Source organism: Diadema antillarum, unplaced genomic scaffold (genome assembly GCF_040938485.1).
Source record: "Diadema antillarum isolate AM-2024a unplaced genomic scaffold, OU_Dant_1.0 scf00000071, whole genome shotgun sequence".
NCBI classification, from domain to species: Eukaryota; Metazoa; Echinodermata; class Echinoidea; order Diadematoida; family Diadematidae; genus Diadema; species Diadema antillarum.
In genome coordinates, this window is record NW_027270960.1 from 5,397,501 (window position 1) to 5,416,635 (window position 19,135).

The window sequence follows — 19,135 nt, forward strand, 5'->3', positions numbered from 1 at the left end:
ACAAAGAAAACAAAAAGGGAGGGTAGGAGGTCATGGGCAAGGAGCCCAACAGGTAAAAGGAGGGGGATTAGAGCAGGAGGGTGGACAGACAAAAGGCAAGAGGGTCAGCGATGATCCTGTGGACCATGGGGGGGGGGGGGGGGACAACCTTTGAAGGATAAGGATGAATAGGGAGGCAACATCAAACAAGATAAGGAACAACAGAGGGATAAAGAAAGCAAAAGAGTGAAACAGCAACAGCATTGGGGGGGGGGGGGGGGCTGAGCAAGCAGTGAGCCCTAATAAGGTGTACCAAGATGAGGCAACAAAATGAAAGTGAGAGTCAACTAATAAATGCAAGTTATCAAACATATCAAGGTATATATACATATATATATATATATATATAAAGGTCATCAGAGTCCTAAAATTGTTGACTTGTTCCTCAAAACAAAAGTTCATTAAGTGTTGATCACGTGCATCACAAGATGCAAGAAACATAATTTGAGCTGTGTGTGCAAACATTGGGTAACAATGAAAGGCTGTTTGCAATAAAAAGTTGAACACCACTTCTATACACCAATTTGGTGGCATACTTACTCTCCAACTTTCTGCAGTTTCCCGACTTGACCACAGTACAGAGTGAGGCAATTTCTCCATATTGAAGCATACCTATTCATGGAAAATTGCATATACAATAAGTCAGCACACAACAGAAAAAAATCCAATTTAATAGTTGTAAGGTATCTAATCATCATGATTACTTGAAGTCATTATTGCAAAAAAGCACACCGAGGCACTACAATTACACAAACAAGGTTGTTCTGAATTCTTTGAAAGGAAACTAGATATCATGGGAAGCGGTCGCAATCAACTGTACATCACCTACATAAATTTGTAAGATGCAATGCTTTTAGAAGTGAGAATCGCCAAGCATAGTAAAGTTTACTAGGTATTCAATACTGTATACGGCATACATTTAACGAGTCTAAATTTTTGCGAATAAGGAACTCCCAACGATTTCGCGAGTGGTTAAATTCACGATCGTGAAGTCCTGTACTGAACAGAGAAGTGTACACTTGTACGTCACATTCACATCCAGATCGGAGTCAATATTTTTGTGTGTCTTTAATTTTGCGAATAGCACCTGACTTGCGAAATTCGCGAATATAAAATCCTCGCGAAATGTATACAGTACTTTGCCAAAGATTTTCATTCATTTCAGTCTTCCCTTAAGATGATCGAAATGTAGGAACTTGAAGATCTAGAGATATTTGCGTACACGGAATTTGGGGCTTTGAAATCATTTGAATGCACAAATTTTCATGTGTTCTGTATGAGCTGTTTGGATGTTTACATGAGGCATTTGCTTTAATAGGTGGAGTACATATGACTGACAACCCATTACTGATTATGTTTTGGATACACAAAGAAGAGTTCAATGGGTTGCAGAAGGGGAAATGATGATGATGTAGGCTGGAAAGATACCAGTAGATACCAGTAGATAGATAAATAGACAGATAGATTGATAGATAGACAGAAAGACATACCCACAGACATAGATAAAATAGATTGATATATGGATGGATGGATAGATGGATGGATGGATGGATGGATGGATGGATGGATGGATGGATGGATGGACAAATAGATAGTTAGACAGACAGACATAGGGAAAGAACCCAAATGAAGACAGAGCTATTTCACCCTTTTGTAAGCCTGATGATGTCACCACTCTGGACAACTTCACCAATCTCATCCCACACAGACAAATTGATGGACCCTGTCTTGTCGGCAACCTTGCATGACCTGACATCATGGCCATCTTTTGTTTTTGTTGGCTTTTCTGAAATAAAAAAAAATTGATAACACAAACACATAACAGCTTGTTTGTATATATGCTATCTTCCCACATGAAAAAAAAAAATTACCCCTTGATGAAATTGTTTTGATATGCGCAAAAACAATATACATAATGTAGTGTATATTGTCAATACTTTTATTTCAAGAACTTTGCATTGGAAAGATAATCAATTTGATGATGTCTTGAGCTACATCCTCTGTAATATCATATGAAATTACAAAGGATGTAAAGACATCGTTAAAGGTGGGATGACAGTTACAATGGGGGTTTTTTTCTTCCCCAGAGGGCAATGTATTTGTCATTGGTTGGGGTTTGAACTTTGAAGTGAAAAAAAGAAAAAGTCATCTCCAGCTGCTTTGGATGGGTAAAAAGAAGGGATTTGGGGCATGACCTTCCCAACATCCATCACCTATGACATTCCCAGTGAGAATGAATATTCTCTGACAAAGGGATATCTGCAATTCAATTGAAAGCAATGGTGGATACATACAGCTCATTCTGAATAGTGTTAACTCCAGCAAGCAGCTTTGCACTCGGTCTTTCTTGCTCTCTCCTTTTGCTCTCAATCCCATATCATACTTTGCTTCCTGGGTCAGCATAAAGTTCTCCTACCACCATACTTGTCATAATGAGATACAAACTTTGACATAATGAATCATTTCCACCTGGACTTCCAGGAAAACAAAATCATTATCAATGCAATATCCTCTTATCTGGTGAATAGATGCTGCTGGAAAGTTAAGAAAACCTATTAAAATTCATGAGGCACTTATGACTTCTTTTCGTCCTCCAGCAAAGCTGCAATATAGTTGCAATACTTACAATCATGAAACTATGCACAAGTTAATCCATTTGTTGAGAAAGTTTGCAGATGAGAATATCATTATCAAAATACAAATTGACTATAAACCGAAATATGTCTGTAATTTCAATTTCAACATAAAGATGAGATTACCAATTATACACAATCATTTACCTCAGCATTAATCCTCTCATGGGAGTGCCAAAGCATTTTACATGATTTGCAATTGCAGGTTGAGTCACCTACATGTACAATGCTAGATTGGATCAAATCCATCTTTAAAAATGGGAGACTATTCTGCTATATTCTGCTTACCTATATCCAGGACAATAAAGAGGACTTGAAGATTCTTCATTCCAGGACGCAAGTCTTTGATACAGGTTAATTTCTGTTCTCTTTCATTTGTCATCTTTGTGGTGAGAATGTCTTTCCTTTTGATGTGAAAAAGCACCTTGATACATGTATGTCCTGCTGCGTATCAGTTGGATGTGCTTGTTGTGTGCAGGTTTGGAACCCTCAGAAATTGCAAATGCACCGGAAAAAAAAATAATAAAAATCCAACTCTTTCTGGATTGTCTGCCGAGACGAGTTATTGGACAAATAGCCCCTTCCTTACTTTGAAGAACTCAACCTGTTCTACTACTAGGAGTGTAGAGCTGTTGATGATGAACTCTGTGTAGAAGAAATGGAAAATGACAAATGTAAATTACCCGTCATTCTTTAAAGGACAGGTCCACCTTCATATGCATAAGGATTGAGAGAATGCAGCAATATTAGTAGAACACATCAGTGAAAGTTTGAGGAAATTCGGACGATCCGTTCAAAAGTTATGAATTTTTAAAGTATCTGCACAGTCACTGCTGGATGAGAAGACTGCTACAGTGTATGATGTCACATGTAAACAACGATATAAGGAAAATAAAAAGAATTTCACAAAACTCTACTTTTTGAATAAAGTGCACATTTCTTCCACTTGTTACTGATGTATGTTATGGGCAATATCATTCCCTCTGCCTTCTGAAAGAGAGAAGTCGAGTGTTCTTTTGTTATGGGAGAAAAATGGAAATATGTTGGATTTTCTCTATTCTTTCCTTATACCGTTGTACAAATGTGACATCACAAGCTACAGTAGTCTTTTCATCCAGCCTTGACTGAGCAGAAACTTCAAAAATTCATAACTTTTGAACAGATTGTCCGATTTTCCTCAAACTCTCACTGATGTGTTCTAGTATTCAGTAATATTGCTGCATTCACCTTATTCACTCAACCCATGTCTATGAAGGTGAACTTGTCCTTTAATTTCTGGTCCATCAGATAATAAAGAGTATACACTCCCTGAATCAGAGTTGTTGCAGGTTATTTAACTTACAAGCATCAATGAATCCTGTCATGCTCCTGTGGTGGTAGGTACAAACGCAGCGAATGCGTAGACCCTGGCCCTGCCTTTAATATATGAATACGTGTAGATTCTATCTATAATTCATTGTCTTCAAAAGAGTCAGATCTGTATCTGATGGATCTGGATGAATATGTTACATGTGTACATTGTAGCACAATACCTGGGCTGGGGCGCAGAGAATCACAACCCTGATCATTCAAAATTCATTGGTACTGCTGCATGCTGTGCCGAGGATGACTGCAATTCTTCGCAAATGAGTGGTGTGACTTGACCCACAGGCCCAGCAGTGCATGTAGAGACAGAGTAATACACAGTCAATGTACAATACGACTAGCATCTACGTCTGACGTATACACTGGCATTTTTCAGTGTTTCCTATTATTATTAGAGAGTAGTAGTATAGTATCTAACGCAGATTTCAAACTCTGTCAGCTCGGCTAACGAGTTACGCGGCTTGGACACTGCCACTCATTCAATGCACTCAGCTCATTGGACAGAATATTACCAACACCATAATGTACGCGTGGGACCTAGCTAATTTGTTGCAGCTTTGTTCATCACGATGACCATTGGTGTGGAACATTTCAGAATGCAGACATCACATTAATAATTGGAACATAATATGAACTCAATTTATTAGATATATAATACAGTAAGACATTCAAAACAAAACAACGCTTCTTCACCACTGAATATCAACCTTCGACTCCTGATGCAGCGGTTCGATCGCGTTCGCTCTCCTACAATTTTTCGTAAACTGATTTTTCCTATAAAACGACTGGAAACTCAGTCTGTGAAGAGGCAAGGAGATGAAACGGTGGGCATGGTGGGATCAGAGGAAAATCCACAGAACTCTAAAATCTGATCGACAACCCGTTCAAAAGTTATGATTTGTAAAAGTTTTGGTACAGCCATCACAGGATAAGAACACAACAATAATTTGTGATGTCACACATGGACAACGATATCGAGAAATGTAAAGACAACTTGATATGGCTTACCTTTTTTTTTCAGAGGGCATGCGGAGGCAATGAAAGTTTATGATTTTTTTCTCTCTCGTTATCTCCACATCACGAATTGTTGCATAGCTTTTTGTTGTATGTCCAGCTATTCCTGATATTTAAACTTTTAAGATTCACAACTTTTGAATGGATTGTCCCATTTTCCTCAAACTTCGATCAATGATGCGTTCTGCTTATATTTCTGCATTCACACGATCAATGACCAATCCTCATCATCGAAGATCATAATACATGACTGTACTACAGCCATAGTACATCCCGCAGGGTCGGCGGAATGCCCCCCACCTTTTTTTTTTTTTTTTCTTCTTCTTCTTTTCACTTTTCTTACCCCGGAAGTGGCAACTGGGGAAAAATAGATTACAGCGGTTTCTTGATTTCTTAGTGAATGGATGAGACAAAAGTATGGAATGAAACTTGCTAGGGACATCTTGCGGCCTCGTACAAAATCTAATCGGGATATTATGTTAAACGCCACTTCAAAGATTGAAACTTCTACAAACAAAATATAAAATTTGTTTATTTTTCCATATTGTTTGTTCTCCCTGAAACAGTGCAATTCCCCCCCCCCCCAAAAAAAAAAAAGAAGAGTCATGGGGATAACTTTGGCACTGCGATTTTCTTGGTCTTTCATAAACTACTTCTAAGGGAATTACAAGTGATAGAAGATATGAGTATTCAAGAAAAATATAATTTGATTGTAAGTTTGATCAATGAGGTAGCAGAAGAAAATATCAAAAAGGTATATTATAGGTGGAAGAAAAGGAAAGGATCCAGCGCCATGGTGGACAGAGAAATGTGAACAGGTGATCAGGGAGAGAAATCGGTATAGAAATAGAGTAGGAATTCAGGGCATTATAAGACAGAAGATTTGGTAAAGTATAAAGAAAAGAAAGCGTATGCTCAGAAAGTTATAAGAAAAGAAAAGTATATTGGCTCAAATACTGCCAGTCATTAAATCGAACGACGGATGTGGGTAAAGTTTGGAAAAAAGGTGAAAGGATTACAGAAAAGAAAGGAGAATACTCGTGTTAGTAGTAATCTGTTTGAGATGGATGAGATGACGCCGGTAACAGATATATCACAAAAAGCAAATCTTATTGCCAAGGCGTTTCAGATCGGATTATTTGTAATTCAGTAGGAGAAGAAAAAAAGAAACATTATTGAGAATGAAGTAATCAAAGTAAATTTATATGAGCAAGTTGATAGTGCTTTCAGTGAGGAATTCACAATGAGAGAGTTTAAGAATGCTTTGAAAGAAATGAAAAATACAGCGGCAGATAAAGATGGTATGGTACAATCGCTACCTGAAATTATGCATCAATGTTTATTGCAACAATAATGATGTATGGATTAAAGCAATTTTTCCAGTTGAATGGCATCAATGTATACAAATTCCTGTGTTGTAACCGGGTAAAGACCCCACGAATCCTAGGTCATATCGCACGATTACTTTAATCTCATTGATGTGTAAGATTATGGAAAGAATGGTGAAAACAGATTAGTAGATGTACGGTATTTGGAGAGGAATGATATATTAAGTCCGTTTCAAGCGGGTTTTAGAAAAAGTAGAAGTACTATCGATCAATTGGTGAGATTAGAAACTGATGTACAAAAAGGAATGGCAAATAAAGAATATGCGGTTGTTGTGTTCTTAGATTTAACTAAGGCTTTTGATAAGATCTGGAGAAAAGGTTTACTTCATAAAATTGAAGCGATTGGAATTAAAAATAGAATGTTAAGGTGGAGTGCTGCATTTTTGGGAAATAGACAATGTGTAGTAAAGTTAGATGGTATATACATATTCTGAAGAATATGTGCTGAAAAGGGGGACTCCCCAAGGAAGTGTTATGAGTACATGCAGTTTTGTTTAATGTTATATGCTGAGTGATTTAAAATTGAAAGAAAATTCGGTATATGCTGATGATATAGCGTTATAGAGCGTGCGTAGAAACTTATGTTATTTGCAGAAGAAATTACAAAGAGCAATTGATGAAATAATGTATGTCATGCTGTAGAGACTGGAAGATTGATGTTTCAGCTGATAAATCAACTGTGATGGTGTTCACCAATAAACAGAAAAATAGCGTTAAATTATATATTGAGGGATATGAAATTAAACAATGCGGAATATAAGTTTTTAGGAATGGGCATGGTTTGATCATAAGTTGAATTAGAAAAAAAAAAGCATATTGATGTTATCAAAGACAAGGCTGTAAAGCGATTAAATTTGTTGAGATGTGTCGCCGGTACACTATGGGGCAGTATATGGTCAAATATTATTGACGGTATATAAAGGATTGATAAGTCTAAGATCAATTTTAGATTATGGATGTGACCTATATGATGCTGCAAGTGGTAGCACAAAACGTAAACCTGATTGTATTCAATATTAGGCTTTGAGAATAATTACTAGTACAGTGTTTAAGACATCTCTTGAAGCTTTACAAGTAGAGTGTGGAGAGATGTCTTTAATTTCGCAGAAGTATTTTGTTGATAAGTATAGATTTTATTCAATGTCTTTTGAAGGGAATTCCGGTCAAGGCCCGCTTGTTATGAGGACACATACTTTGAATACAAATGTTGAACAAATTTATGATTGTATATTAAAAGAACTGTATTGGTATTATGTACCTCCGAGAATATCATATTTTATTTTTTATAACATTAGGAAAAGAATTGATAATGAGATAGAGGTAGCAAATTATGTAAATGAAAGATTATTGATAAGATGGAAAGGTTATGTGAAAATATACACAGATGGATCAAGGTAAGACAATAACAATACTGGTGCTGCTTATTATGTTGATCAGTATGACATAGGTAAGGTTTTTAGATTACCTTCAATATGTATTATGAGAGCACAATTAACTGCAATTATAATGGCATTAGAATGGTTAGAGACTTTTCGTAGTATTTCGGTTGTTATTCTAACCGATTCTCTTGCTGCATCACAGGTGCTAGAAAATTTGTCTACTATTACTAGTGTTCTATAGTTGTACAAATTTTAGAGAAACTGAAATGTTTACAACTGCAGGATATAGATGTATATTTTGAATGGAGACCCTCTCATAGAGGAGTGAAAGGTAATGAAATAGCTGATAATTTAGCAAAAAGGGGATCTTTTAAAGAAAATATAGATGTTGATATTGCTCATACGAGGCAGAAGAACTTACCAAATATAATTATGGTGTCGTATTATAGACATATTTGGCAAACAGAATGGGAAACATCTGAGAGAGGAAGAGATTTCTTCAGAACACAATCGCAGGTATCTAAGGGAATATAGTTACAAGGAGTGAGTAGAAAGGAAGAATGTTGTACATCAAATTCGTCTGGGGAAAAGTATAAGGTTGAATGATTATCTTTACGATGTTAATTGTCATGAAAATGGATTATGTGATTCATGCCAAGTGTTAGAACAATAGAACATTATTTATTGGGATGTAAACGGTATAAAAAAGAAAGAAAATTGAAGCAAAAAGATGATGGAAATAGATGCATTGAATATTAGAAATATCGAAAGGTTAGTATGGAAGATAATTTTAGGGCTTTGTGTGTACATAAAAAAACACAAAGCGTTCACGATGCAATAAAGATTGATTATTGATATTGTTAGTATTCACTAGCAATACGCACACTTTGTGTGCTATGCGTTTTGTTAAAATACACACAGTCTATAATGATAATATTAAGTAGCTGGAAAAAAGTATATTTATATGTATTTGTATATAGATGCACTGCACTATCAACGTTGGAGGGAAATTGATCTCACATACTGCCACTTGACAGGTAAGCCGAAACCTAGAACAGAGTGAGCGTGACGTGATCAACCGAACTGAGCTCATACACTCTTTCATGGACTCCTAAATACTATCTGACTATAGTATGGAGAAGACGTGGCACAGAAAATCCGACTGATTGAAAAGCGCCAATAAACACGAACAACAACAATCCTTCCATTGTTATAATGCTTAACAAATTTGATTTGTAGAGGGAGACAAACTGAAGAAACTCACACCTGAATCCTTCCATTGTTATAATGTTTATTTAAAAAAAAAAAACTGGTGGAGGCGAACCTGAATGAAACAAACACACACATACATGTAGCTGTTATTTAGTGTTAATTTGTCTTTCACACTATAGGTCATAAACTTACTGGGTACTGTAACTTTCGATAGATATCCTAGGGCAAAATAGTTCATGAAATCTAAAGGCGGACGGCTGGGTGCTTGCATATATACCGGCAGTCATGGTAGTTTTAAGATTATCAAACTTATGGGCCTATTCTTTTCCTATAGGCCTACTGCACCTGAACACTTATGTGCGACAGCATTAACAGTAAAAGTTGTTTCTGTCACTCCCAGGGAAACATTTTGACAGGGCAAAATACGATATACAAAGACGAAATCTAAATTCAACAGATACTTGATTTTAACAAAAAGATGCGACCTTCAGTATTCTGCATATGTGGGACCCCCACACTCAGACTCTGGTAGACAGACTGGAAGCAGTGCAGAACAGAGCAGCGCGTTTTGTTAGAGGTGATTACTCTAGACACAGTAGTGTTACTAAAATGAAGCGTGAGCTGGGCTGGGAGCTGCTGAAACATCGACGCAGAGTAGGCCGCATCACCGCATTCCGCGAAGCGCTTGCGGGTCGCCTATCCATCCCAGTTCGAAAAGCCCTGCGTCCGGTCCGAAGGGTTCTCCGGAAATCATCCACTACAAGCTTCATCCCAATCGCCACGAACAAAAACTTTTATAAATACTCGTTCATTCCAAGAACAATCATAGACTGGAACTCACTCCCATCAACAGTTTCCAACATCGCAAGCAAGGACTCTTTTAAAGCAGCAACCCTACAATACATTCAGGAGCAAAGCAACTAAACCCCACACTTCTCTCTCCGCGCGACTTTAACACCAGCGCACCCCCTGTCCGGTTGGCCCCTACTAAGGGGTGTTGGACAGTATACACGAAGAAGAAGAAGAAGAAACAATTAAGTCAAACTCAAGATACGTAAGCTATGTTCAACCAGTGGCTGTAGCCTGGATGGTACAACCCCTGGTAAAAGTTGTCAGGAAAAGTTTCAAACGAAGTTGATGCAATTTGCATAATGTTATGCACCGAGTTGCCCTCCAAACAAACAAACAAACAAACTAACTAACAACAAACAAACGCCGATGAAAAGAATTTCTAGATAACCCTTCCTTGGCGGAGGTACTTTATAACAAAAACATAAAAGGGTGATGAATAGACAGAGAGCCGCAAATATCTCTAAATACTGAGTAAGCTGTGTTACGGGTCTCTGCTCTGATCATCAACTGTGAACAAGAAGCCCGCCCTCTACAGTCAGAGACATAACACGTTTGCTTTTAATACAAGGAATCATGTGGAATAGATTACTGTATGACATTATTTTGCCATCTCCCCATTAATATCGTGACACTGATGTTGTGGAGGAAAGAAAATTGACTCGTCTCAGCAATAACCGATGTTATAATCACACACGATGTCAAGTAGAGTTTCTCAGGTAGGAGAGATGTCTGTTTTGTTGTCACAATGCGAGACCTCCAGCGAGGAGGCCGATGCACCGGCTTTATTGAAGTCCCACCTATTCGAATGTGTGCTGTATTATCATGAGGCTATATATTCTATCGTTATAATATCGTGCGTTCCGTTCTACGTATTCACTATGAAAGAGTTTCGACTAGACCCGGCCGGGTCTACATCATTCAGACAACAGAGTCTTTCTTAAGGAAAGCTGTAGTATTGGTTAAAATCTCTGATTTCTCATAGGTTATTGGGTTTTATTTTTAAGGTATAAACTGCGACCAGTCCGACACTTGAGACTGAGACTAGCAAATGAGATTCGGTTACGGTAAATTTACTATACTACTGGGACCAGTGCCAGTGGGGACTGTGGTCCTGTGGAATGTTTTTATTTTCATCCATTTGAAATAATCTGAACGACATTTTAATAACCCTCAAAGGAAGTTTACATATTGATCAATCTGTATCATACTAAACATTCACTCTAGATAGATAGATCTACACTACACTGCTACAGCTAGAGTTCGTTCTACACCCAACCCAGGACCAGGTGTTCATGCATCTTTCATTCTTTGTAACTTAGGTAAAATTACAATGTTTAGTATATGCTTTTTATTTTATTGCATGTCACATTAGAAGAGCACACAGATATTTTAGGGGTGTTACTTGTATGTTAGTCAACCAAGAACCACATGCATTGTATTTTTGCTATGAAAAAAAAAAATCAATAAAAAAAAAGAAAATCACATGCAATTTTGCAAATACAGCTGTATCCTCTGCTTTCAGTCGAACTTTATCTTTTCTAGAAATCTTTGTAACTTGTCTATATATACACAACCACACATATGCACATAGGGCAGGGAGGCTGACTGAAAAGTTGATTCCTGTATCAGTGTATGTTTATGGTAGCTGCAGAATGATTGCCAGGAAGAGTGAGTGGTTGGCAGTAGCAGAGTAATCTATATGGAGACAGTAGAATTCCAAGATTTAATATGATTGATGGTAAGGAAAGCACTGTCAAATTTACAAAATGGGAGTGATAAATGTAAAAATGACCCAGTCAGCACTGTCTCTGTGTTTTCTGAAAGTTTCTGATACTTGTAAAATCTAGTACCAAAATCTTTTCTTTTGATGATATGATGATGCAAATCAGAATAGACCCTCGTAGATCTAAATTTATGTTTCTCATTCATGCAGCAATGGGCTACCTTTTCCCGCCTCTGGTACCTGATTGATGCCTACAAGCAACCTCCAGGGAAAGTGGCACAAGTTGCCTCCAAAGTCCTCCAGGGGAAGCACAAACCCATTTATCACCCTCTCAGTAAGTAACTTGGGTGAAGTTACATGTACATGATTGCATAGTAAATGTAAACTTCTGATGTCTATTTCCATATTTCAAGCACATACATTTTAACGATCCTATGCATTGCTTGCAGTGCTGAGATTTTCCACATGCATCACTCTGCAATTCTAACACAGCTGATTCATGGTTTGCTCCTTCAACAAGAATGCAAATTATCAGAGGATGTAATATTCAAGTCACAGGAGGATAATAAAACCCCACATCGGATTAAAACTTTAACACTGAAGGCTGGATACTCATGGCTATAATGTGAATGGGTGTATCTCAGAGAGTCACTGTGAAAGCTAACAGTGAAACTGTTGTCAATATTTGGTAAGGATCCTGCTGATATAATGATATTGCTTTCGTGTTGTAATTTCTGCCGTTGGAATTTTATTTTGAGAAATAGAGAGACATTTCTGCCCAATATATGTACTTCTGGATGTTATAATCAGCTGTTTAATTTCTTCAAAATAAATTTGTTCTGTGACTTCTCAAGTAACTGATTGCAATGTGTGAATCTCATTCTCTTTTTCAGGTGATGTTGGAGATCATGTTGTGATCATAAATACCAGTCAGGTTGCATTCTCAAAAGACCAATGGCAAGAAAAGATCTATCATCACCACACTGGGTAAGTACAAAGATATGGTCATAGCCTGTCAACAATGTGTGTACTGGAAAAAAAAAAAGCTTCAAATGTATCCAATATTGTCCATGGTCACCTTTCAATGTTTGCCATTGTCTTGTTTGTGTAATTTCTCATTACAAGGAAGGAAAAAGAAAGTATGTGGAATCCGACAAGAACAACAACAACAACAACAACAACAACAAAAATAGCTGCATTATGCTTCAAACCTTTATTGATAGCCATCTACATTGTTCAGATGCAGACTAAACTATTGAAGGTATCATTGACTAGAAAGCCTCGTGTACCATTTGAGTGTGTGACACTGGAATGAAATTAATATTTTACCTGTGTATTACTTCATTTTCTAACATTTTGTTTTCTTTCTACAGGTACCCAGGGGGATTTAGTTCAACTCCTGCTTACATTGTTCATAGAAGAGATCCAACAAAGGTATGTTCACACATGCCCTCAAGCATTTTGTGTGCATAGTTCCAATAGATGATAATAATGATTAGACAAATTTATATAGCGCAGCTACTATATAAATATACTTTACTGCACTGTGATGTAACAGAGCTCCGAACATTGTTACTGATTAAACACACAAAAAAATAAGTAACAAATTAATCAAAAGCTTCTGAAAAAAAAAGGTTAGTCTTCAACAAAGATTTGAAGACAGCAAGTGATGGAGCCTTTCTCATTTTCTCATGTAATTCAAAAGTTTTGGAGCAGCACAACTGATTAATGATTGATGATCGATGCACAAGTATGGAGAATATATTATGCAGTTAATAGCTGAAATGGATAAAAGTACGGCTGGGTGAATTAGTGGATGGATTGATTGTTGCATAACACAGTAGGTTGATGAATTCATGTGTTGATTAGGGAATAGATAATACAATGTACAACTTCTGCAAATACAAAAGAGTTTGCAAGAAGTGAGAGTTCTCTAGATCTTTGGAGGATGTTGATACTTCCAACAGTTACCTTTCTGATAAACGGCAACAGTGTTTGTATGTATGATATCAATGTTACATAACTCAAGTAATGATTTTGCTATTTTTTATGTTGTGAACAACTGAAATAATAAGCAGAAATAAGTTAGTACAGACTACAAAATCGGGTAATATATTTTTATGTATGCATTAGTTTGAGTTTTCCTGTGGAAACTGAGTAAATATTTTTCAAGTATATGAATAAGCAGGTAGTGCAGTTTTTAAAGTACTTCAGTTCAGAATAGTGAAATGTTTTCAAGTATTCTTTTCACTGTATGATGCAGCGAATAATTGCCCCTTATTTAAAACTTTACAGATACCCCCATTCAACTGTTTCATCGGCTAATCCCTATCAAGTGGACAGCAGATGAGAGAGTAACAAAAGTTATCAGTTGTCTTTGACTGGTGAAAGATGTGTACAATCTTGCAATAGCGTGTAAAGCTTGGCTCCGATGTTGGTGCTAAGCATGTGTTTGATGACTTGCAGCCATCATGCTGCGACTAAAAACCCTGACAGTACAACTCTGCTGTTGCGATGTTGTCTTTGTGTAGATCATGCGTAAAGCCATTTACGGAATGCTTCCCAAAGACCTGCGGAGACGGGAGATGATGAGGAGATTACACCTGTTCATAGACGATGTAAGCTTTAACGAATTTCCATCTCACACGATACTCAGTATTGGTTTTTGCAGTTGATTACTCTGTGGAGATTACGGTACAGTGGAACCTCGTCACAAAGAAGCCTGACATAACAAAACCCTCTTAACACAAGGTGATATTTTCATAAGTCCCAGCTGTTTGTATATCTTTGTTTTTATACACTGATATAGTGAGAACCTGATCTAGCATGGTAATTGTCATATGTTTTAGGTCCCCTTCATAACGAAATTGCCTTGTACTGATTTATTGCAAGTTTTATTTGCTTTAGGTGACCATTTACAGATCACAATACAGTGCTCTCCTGTTATAACGAACATGGTTATAATGAAATTTTGGTTACAACAAAGTAAAAATTCAGGCCGTAACATTATCCGCTCTATATATTTTATTGCTTGTTTGTTCGGTTATAACACAAGTTAGATTTAATGAAAGAAAACTTACGGTCCCGAGGACTTTGCTGTAACAGGAGTCCACTATATAGAATCTTTTATTCTCTGTAGTGTAGAGTTATAAAATCATTCATAAAGGCAAAATGGAAAATATGAACATTTACAACCATCTACTTTTATTCTGTGCTTTACAGACATTCTATTTTGTGGACATTTTGTCATTGATGTCGCCCATTCAAATAATTTTTCTGTTTTTTGCTCAGTAAAGCAATTATGTGGGACACGTAATATATGTAAACCCCTACACCTAAAGAAGCCTCTATGTGCAACCTTAGTCAAAGAAAGTAATCTAAGTGCAATGTTACCACATATGTAACCTAGGTATGAAATATCTGCATAAAAGGATTATCATGTGATAACATACTGTAATCACTTTAATAGTGATTTGCAGATTTCACCTTTAATTCAACAAGCTTGGTAAATCAATGGTTTATGTGTCATTCTGTCAATTATTTCATGAGGATTTCATGAGGATTTCATGAGGATGAAAATTTCATTAGTTTATGTACTGTATGCCTTCGACATGGAGAACAGAATATGTAAAATCATCTTGTGATAACTGCCCCCATGTTTGATATTATCTGTGTTTTCAAACAAAGCTGATTATTATTCTCAATGACAAATATGAGAGAGAAAGTGATCCTTAATTTAACTCTGAGATTTGGGTGCAAAGGGCTGTAGGTCATTGAGCGTCCAACTTAGGAGTTCAATTACAACCTTGTTGTTGTTTTCTCTTTCTCTTGTTCTCTTTGCTAGGTCTTTTGCCTATTTTGAAAGTCATCTATCTAACTTGCTGCACCAGAGAAGTCATTCTGGGTCCCGACATCTTCAGCAACCTCTCCTTGTTTGTTTGTTTGTTTTCTTTCTTTTACATGTAATTTTTAATTTCCACCATTTCCTTGACAGGATGTTCCAGAGGACATACTAGTCAACATAAGCGAGCAAGTCAAACCCCCACGTGACATCCCAAGGGCACTCTCTGAGTACTCACAGGAAGAAAGGGACGCTTTCCCCAGGTTATGGCTGCCGTAAGTTTGTTCAACTGTATCTTTTTTTCTTCTTTTTATGCAAAGCTGCACACTAGCACTGGTCCGACGGTCCCTGACCAGTAAAAATAACTGTCGGACCAGTAACTTTTTTTCAGGAATGGACCAGTAAATCATGGAAAAACTGGGTACCTACTGGTCCGACAGACAGGTCGGACCAGTAGAAAAAATGGGTTAGTGTGCAGCCCCGTTTTATGTTTGATCTTGTCATCAGTACGTAAATTTGATGCAGTTTTGCAACATGTGCAATGTCTTGGTGGCCTACTCCAGTAAAGATAATGGTGATATGTATGCAGTGAGGCTCACAAAAGCCAAGTCCAGGGATCAAGGAATAGTTTTTGTTTAAAATGGGATCATATTTTATTGTAATAGAGGACACATTTAGTACATATGACATTCTCTCACTTACAAACACATTAACTTTACACACACACACACACACACATGAATTCTACACACATAACTCTTCAAAGTTACCACTTGAGTTTCATATCAGCCAGTTTAACTGTGTGTAGCATTTAGTGATAGAAAATGTCAACATTACAGCTCAGCTATGTATTATTTTTTCCTCTTTTTTTTTTTGAACACCAAACAGTCTTTACTGGTGAAGAAGCAACAAACAGACCAACAAATAAGATGAACTTAATTACAGTGTGGTATTTTTATATCTGTTTCTATCTACATGATGTTATCAAAGTATATAATACTACATAGATTACATCTTGAGGGAATTGGGGCATGATCTGTTTGTAGTATCAGATGTCTCACCTACAGAGCAGACAAATTTTCAAACGTAGTAAAGTTTGCATGCATCTGTGTCATTGTCATTATCTTCCAGGAAATTACCCAAGTACTGACCAGTGCTTCAGACAAGGCTTTCCCAGGCTGCTTGGGAGGTTTACACAGTGTCAGGAAACTTTTCAGGACATTTTGAGGACGTTTTTGACATGTATTTGTCCAAAACTATCTCGCGTTGCGCAGCTGGTGGTGCAATTAAAAAGAACACCATCAAAGTTCCTTCATCGGTCTACCATTGCTTCTGCCTCCATCATTTGTGACAACAGTGGGCTGTGCTGTGATGAACAAACTGAGTTGCGTTTTCCTGACAACCGTGGGACTGTTTCTGAACTCTTTGAAAAGGGAGGAAGGAATATGTTGGGCCTTTGCACTCTTCTCAGACTCGTGTTCGACTATGGATAGAAGATCTCCATTTGTGATTGATGTAGGATTGATATTGAGTTTTGACGAATCGAAACCATTTGCTACAAATGGAAAATCATGACTGTGCAACTGAATAGTTGGCGCTCTTCAAATACATATTGATTGTTGTGGCATTGTTTATGTAGGTATATGAACTTCTTGAATTATGGTGTGACAATACTTGATGGCTGCTGCCTCGAACATACACAAATTTCCATAGGTGCCATGCCAGTGATGGCCAGCATTATGCACACACAATGGATCTCGTCATAATGAGGTCGTGTAGAGCAAGATACCTGATATAACAAGGTAATTCTGCAGGTTTTATGTTCTTTTGTTTTTATCCCTGATATAACGAGATACCTGATATATATATTAAGGTAATTTTACAGGTCCCATTCCTTTCAAATTATTTTGTTTTTCATCCCTGATAAAGCGAGTTACCCTATACAGTATGAGGAAATTTCAGTAGTCCCAAGCAGTTTGTTAATCACATGAAAACTCACACAAAAGCACCAACAATTACAAGCTAGAATTTCCAGGTCTTTCAAGGTTAATGAGTGAGAGTACTATTGTGGTAGGGCTGGGAGATGTAAATAACAACAACAACAACAGTCAAACAGCAGATTTGTGACTTTAAATGTAAAGGCTAAGGTTAAAGAAACATTTGATCAATGGAAAAGTGTTGATCATGAAAAGTAGAAAGAATATTAAGTGCATTCATGCATTGTAATATTTGTATTGAAAACATGTTCCCATTGAAGTGGGGGGGGGGGGGGCGGGGTATTTACAGCCATTGTGATTTGATTGAGCTACTACAGGTCTTCCATTCATTGTCCCTAGGATATTGAGAATCCATCAGTTCTATGGCTAGCAAGCATGGGGTTAATATGGTGTTTCAGATCCAGGGCTGATGGAAATCTAATTTACCAGCTGTTCAAGTATTCCTGGATGTCGTCTACTGACGAGTTTGTCTTATGACAAGAATGAAAGAATTGCAGACAATGTACTTACAGTGATTAACATCTGCTGGAGCATTGTCAATCCCCTTGTGTGCCAGTGCCTTTAACGAGAGTGTACAACACTATGAGGTTTTCTGTGCTATTTGGCACTCGAGGCACACAAAGGGTCATAAAATGGGACATTAGAAACGCAACAACCAGTATGGAGGGGAATTGTAATGAAAGCATATACATAATATGGTGTGATGAAGAAAAAAAAGGATAAAAGAGGTCCTACATTGAGCATCAAACTGGAGCAAACCGCTTGGAATATGATGTATTTTGCCCAATAAAATGTACTTGAATGTACAGTTTACCATCACTACTGGTGTGCACAGAACACTTGATGTCATGCTTCCTGTGTACAGGTACAGTACAGTGTATTAGCATATGGAGTCATAGCTTAGGGAAAGACTATGAGTCGTCCAGATCAGTAATTTAGATTAGAATCAAGAGGACAAGGAAAAGCTCAGAATGTGACTTGTGACTTTACTACCACACATCACATTGATGACTGTTGATGAAATTAAGAGTTTGATGACAAAATGTGTTAACTCCATTCTTGTTGACTTGAGATATTTGAGATTTTAGCTGCTAAAAAAAAGAAGAAAATTATAAGAAAACATTTTCAATCATAATATCAAGAATATTGTTATGTACCAAGTGAAGCATGACTGGAAAGGTTTTATGTTGCTGTATCTGATGATGGACTTACTTTAAAATGTTTGAAATTGGTGCTTAACATGTTTTGCGAGCAAACTTTTCTAATAACATTCGTCCTGTTTCTATGTACAAATCCTTGCTAATTTTCTCCTCAATTTTGAGAGTTTCCCCAACTAATGGGTCTACATTATCCTATCAAGGACTGGATTGCTGTTACTCTTAATGCAAGCACCTGCACCCCTTTCCTTGACACAAGGCTAGATGTAAAGATTGTCTGCTGCATACAAATTGCATTGTGTTAGCTTTAGGCCAACTGACAAAATTCAGAATACCAAAAATAAGGCAAGCACAACCCCGCCCCCTCCCCAGGGAAAAGAAAAAAACTTAAATTAAAGATATTACATATCAGCATTAAGTCCTTATTCACCAGGTGTTTCTTCAAAAGTCAGTTTAAGTCCGTGAAACTGTATGTATCTGCAGTTGTAATAATCCTGATTTATCATCACGTCTTTATGATGAGGGAAAAAAGAGA

At 37.1% G+C, this 19,135-nt stretch overlaps 2 protein-coding genes across 2 annotated transcripts in view; one reads left to right on the plus strand and one right to left on the minus strand.

The window, feature by feature from the left end:
* LOC139716898 (SOSS complex subunit B2-like) overlaps positions 1 to 3,303 on the minus strand; it is a 6,102-nt gene extending 2,799 nt beyond the window's left edge. Inside the window, exons 1-3 of the mRNA XM_071628420.1 lie at positions 2,961 to 3,303; positions 1,687 to 1,825; positions 580 to 651 (exon numbers count right to left, since the gene is read on the minus strand). Of these exons, the coding sequence (XP_071484521.1) occupies positions 580 to 651; positions 1,687 to 1,825; positions 2,961 to 3,054 (305 nt within the window). The 5' untranslated portion in view covers positions 3,055 to 3,303. The remainder of the gene's footprint in view (positions 1 to 579; positions 652 to 1,686; positions 1,826 to 2,960) is intronic.
* A 7,149-nt stretch (positions 3,304 to 10,452) lies between these two features.
* LOC139716899 (large ribosomal subunit protein uL13m-like) lies at positions 10,453 to 17,666 on the plus strand. The gene is made up of 7 exons (XM_071628421.1): positions 10,453 to 10,598; positions 11,816 to 11,939; positions 12,499 to 12,592; positions 12,979 to 13,039; positions 14,137 to 14,223; positions 15,600 to 15,721; positions 16,578 to 17,666. Exons 1-7 carry the CDS (start codon positions 10,578 to 10,580, stop codon positions 16,594 to 16,596), a joined length of 528 nt encoding a protein of 175 aa, XP_071484522.1. The 5' UTR covers positions 10,453 to 10,577; the 3' UTR covers positions 16,597 to 17,666.
* The last annotated feature ends 1,469 nt before the right edge of the window (positions 17,667 to 19,135 follow it).

What these genes read in the sequence shown, in the direction of transcription:
- LOC139716899 (XM_071628421.1), top strand. Translation starts at nt 10,578, where the DNA reads ATGTCAAGTAGAGTTTCTCAG. An exon ending in ATCTATCATCACCACACTGG is followed by an intron (nt 12,593 to 12,978) that starts GTAAGTACAAAG and finishes TTCTTTCTACAG; the next exon opens with GTACCCAGGGGGATTTAGTT. An exon ending in TACACCTGTTCATAGACGAT is followed by an intron (nt 14,224 to 15,599) that starts GTAAGCTTTAAC and finishes TTTCCTTGACAG; the next exon opens with GATGTTCCAGAGGACATACT.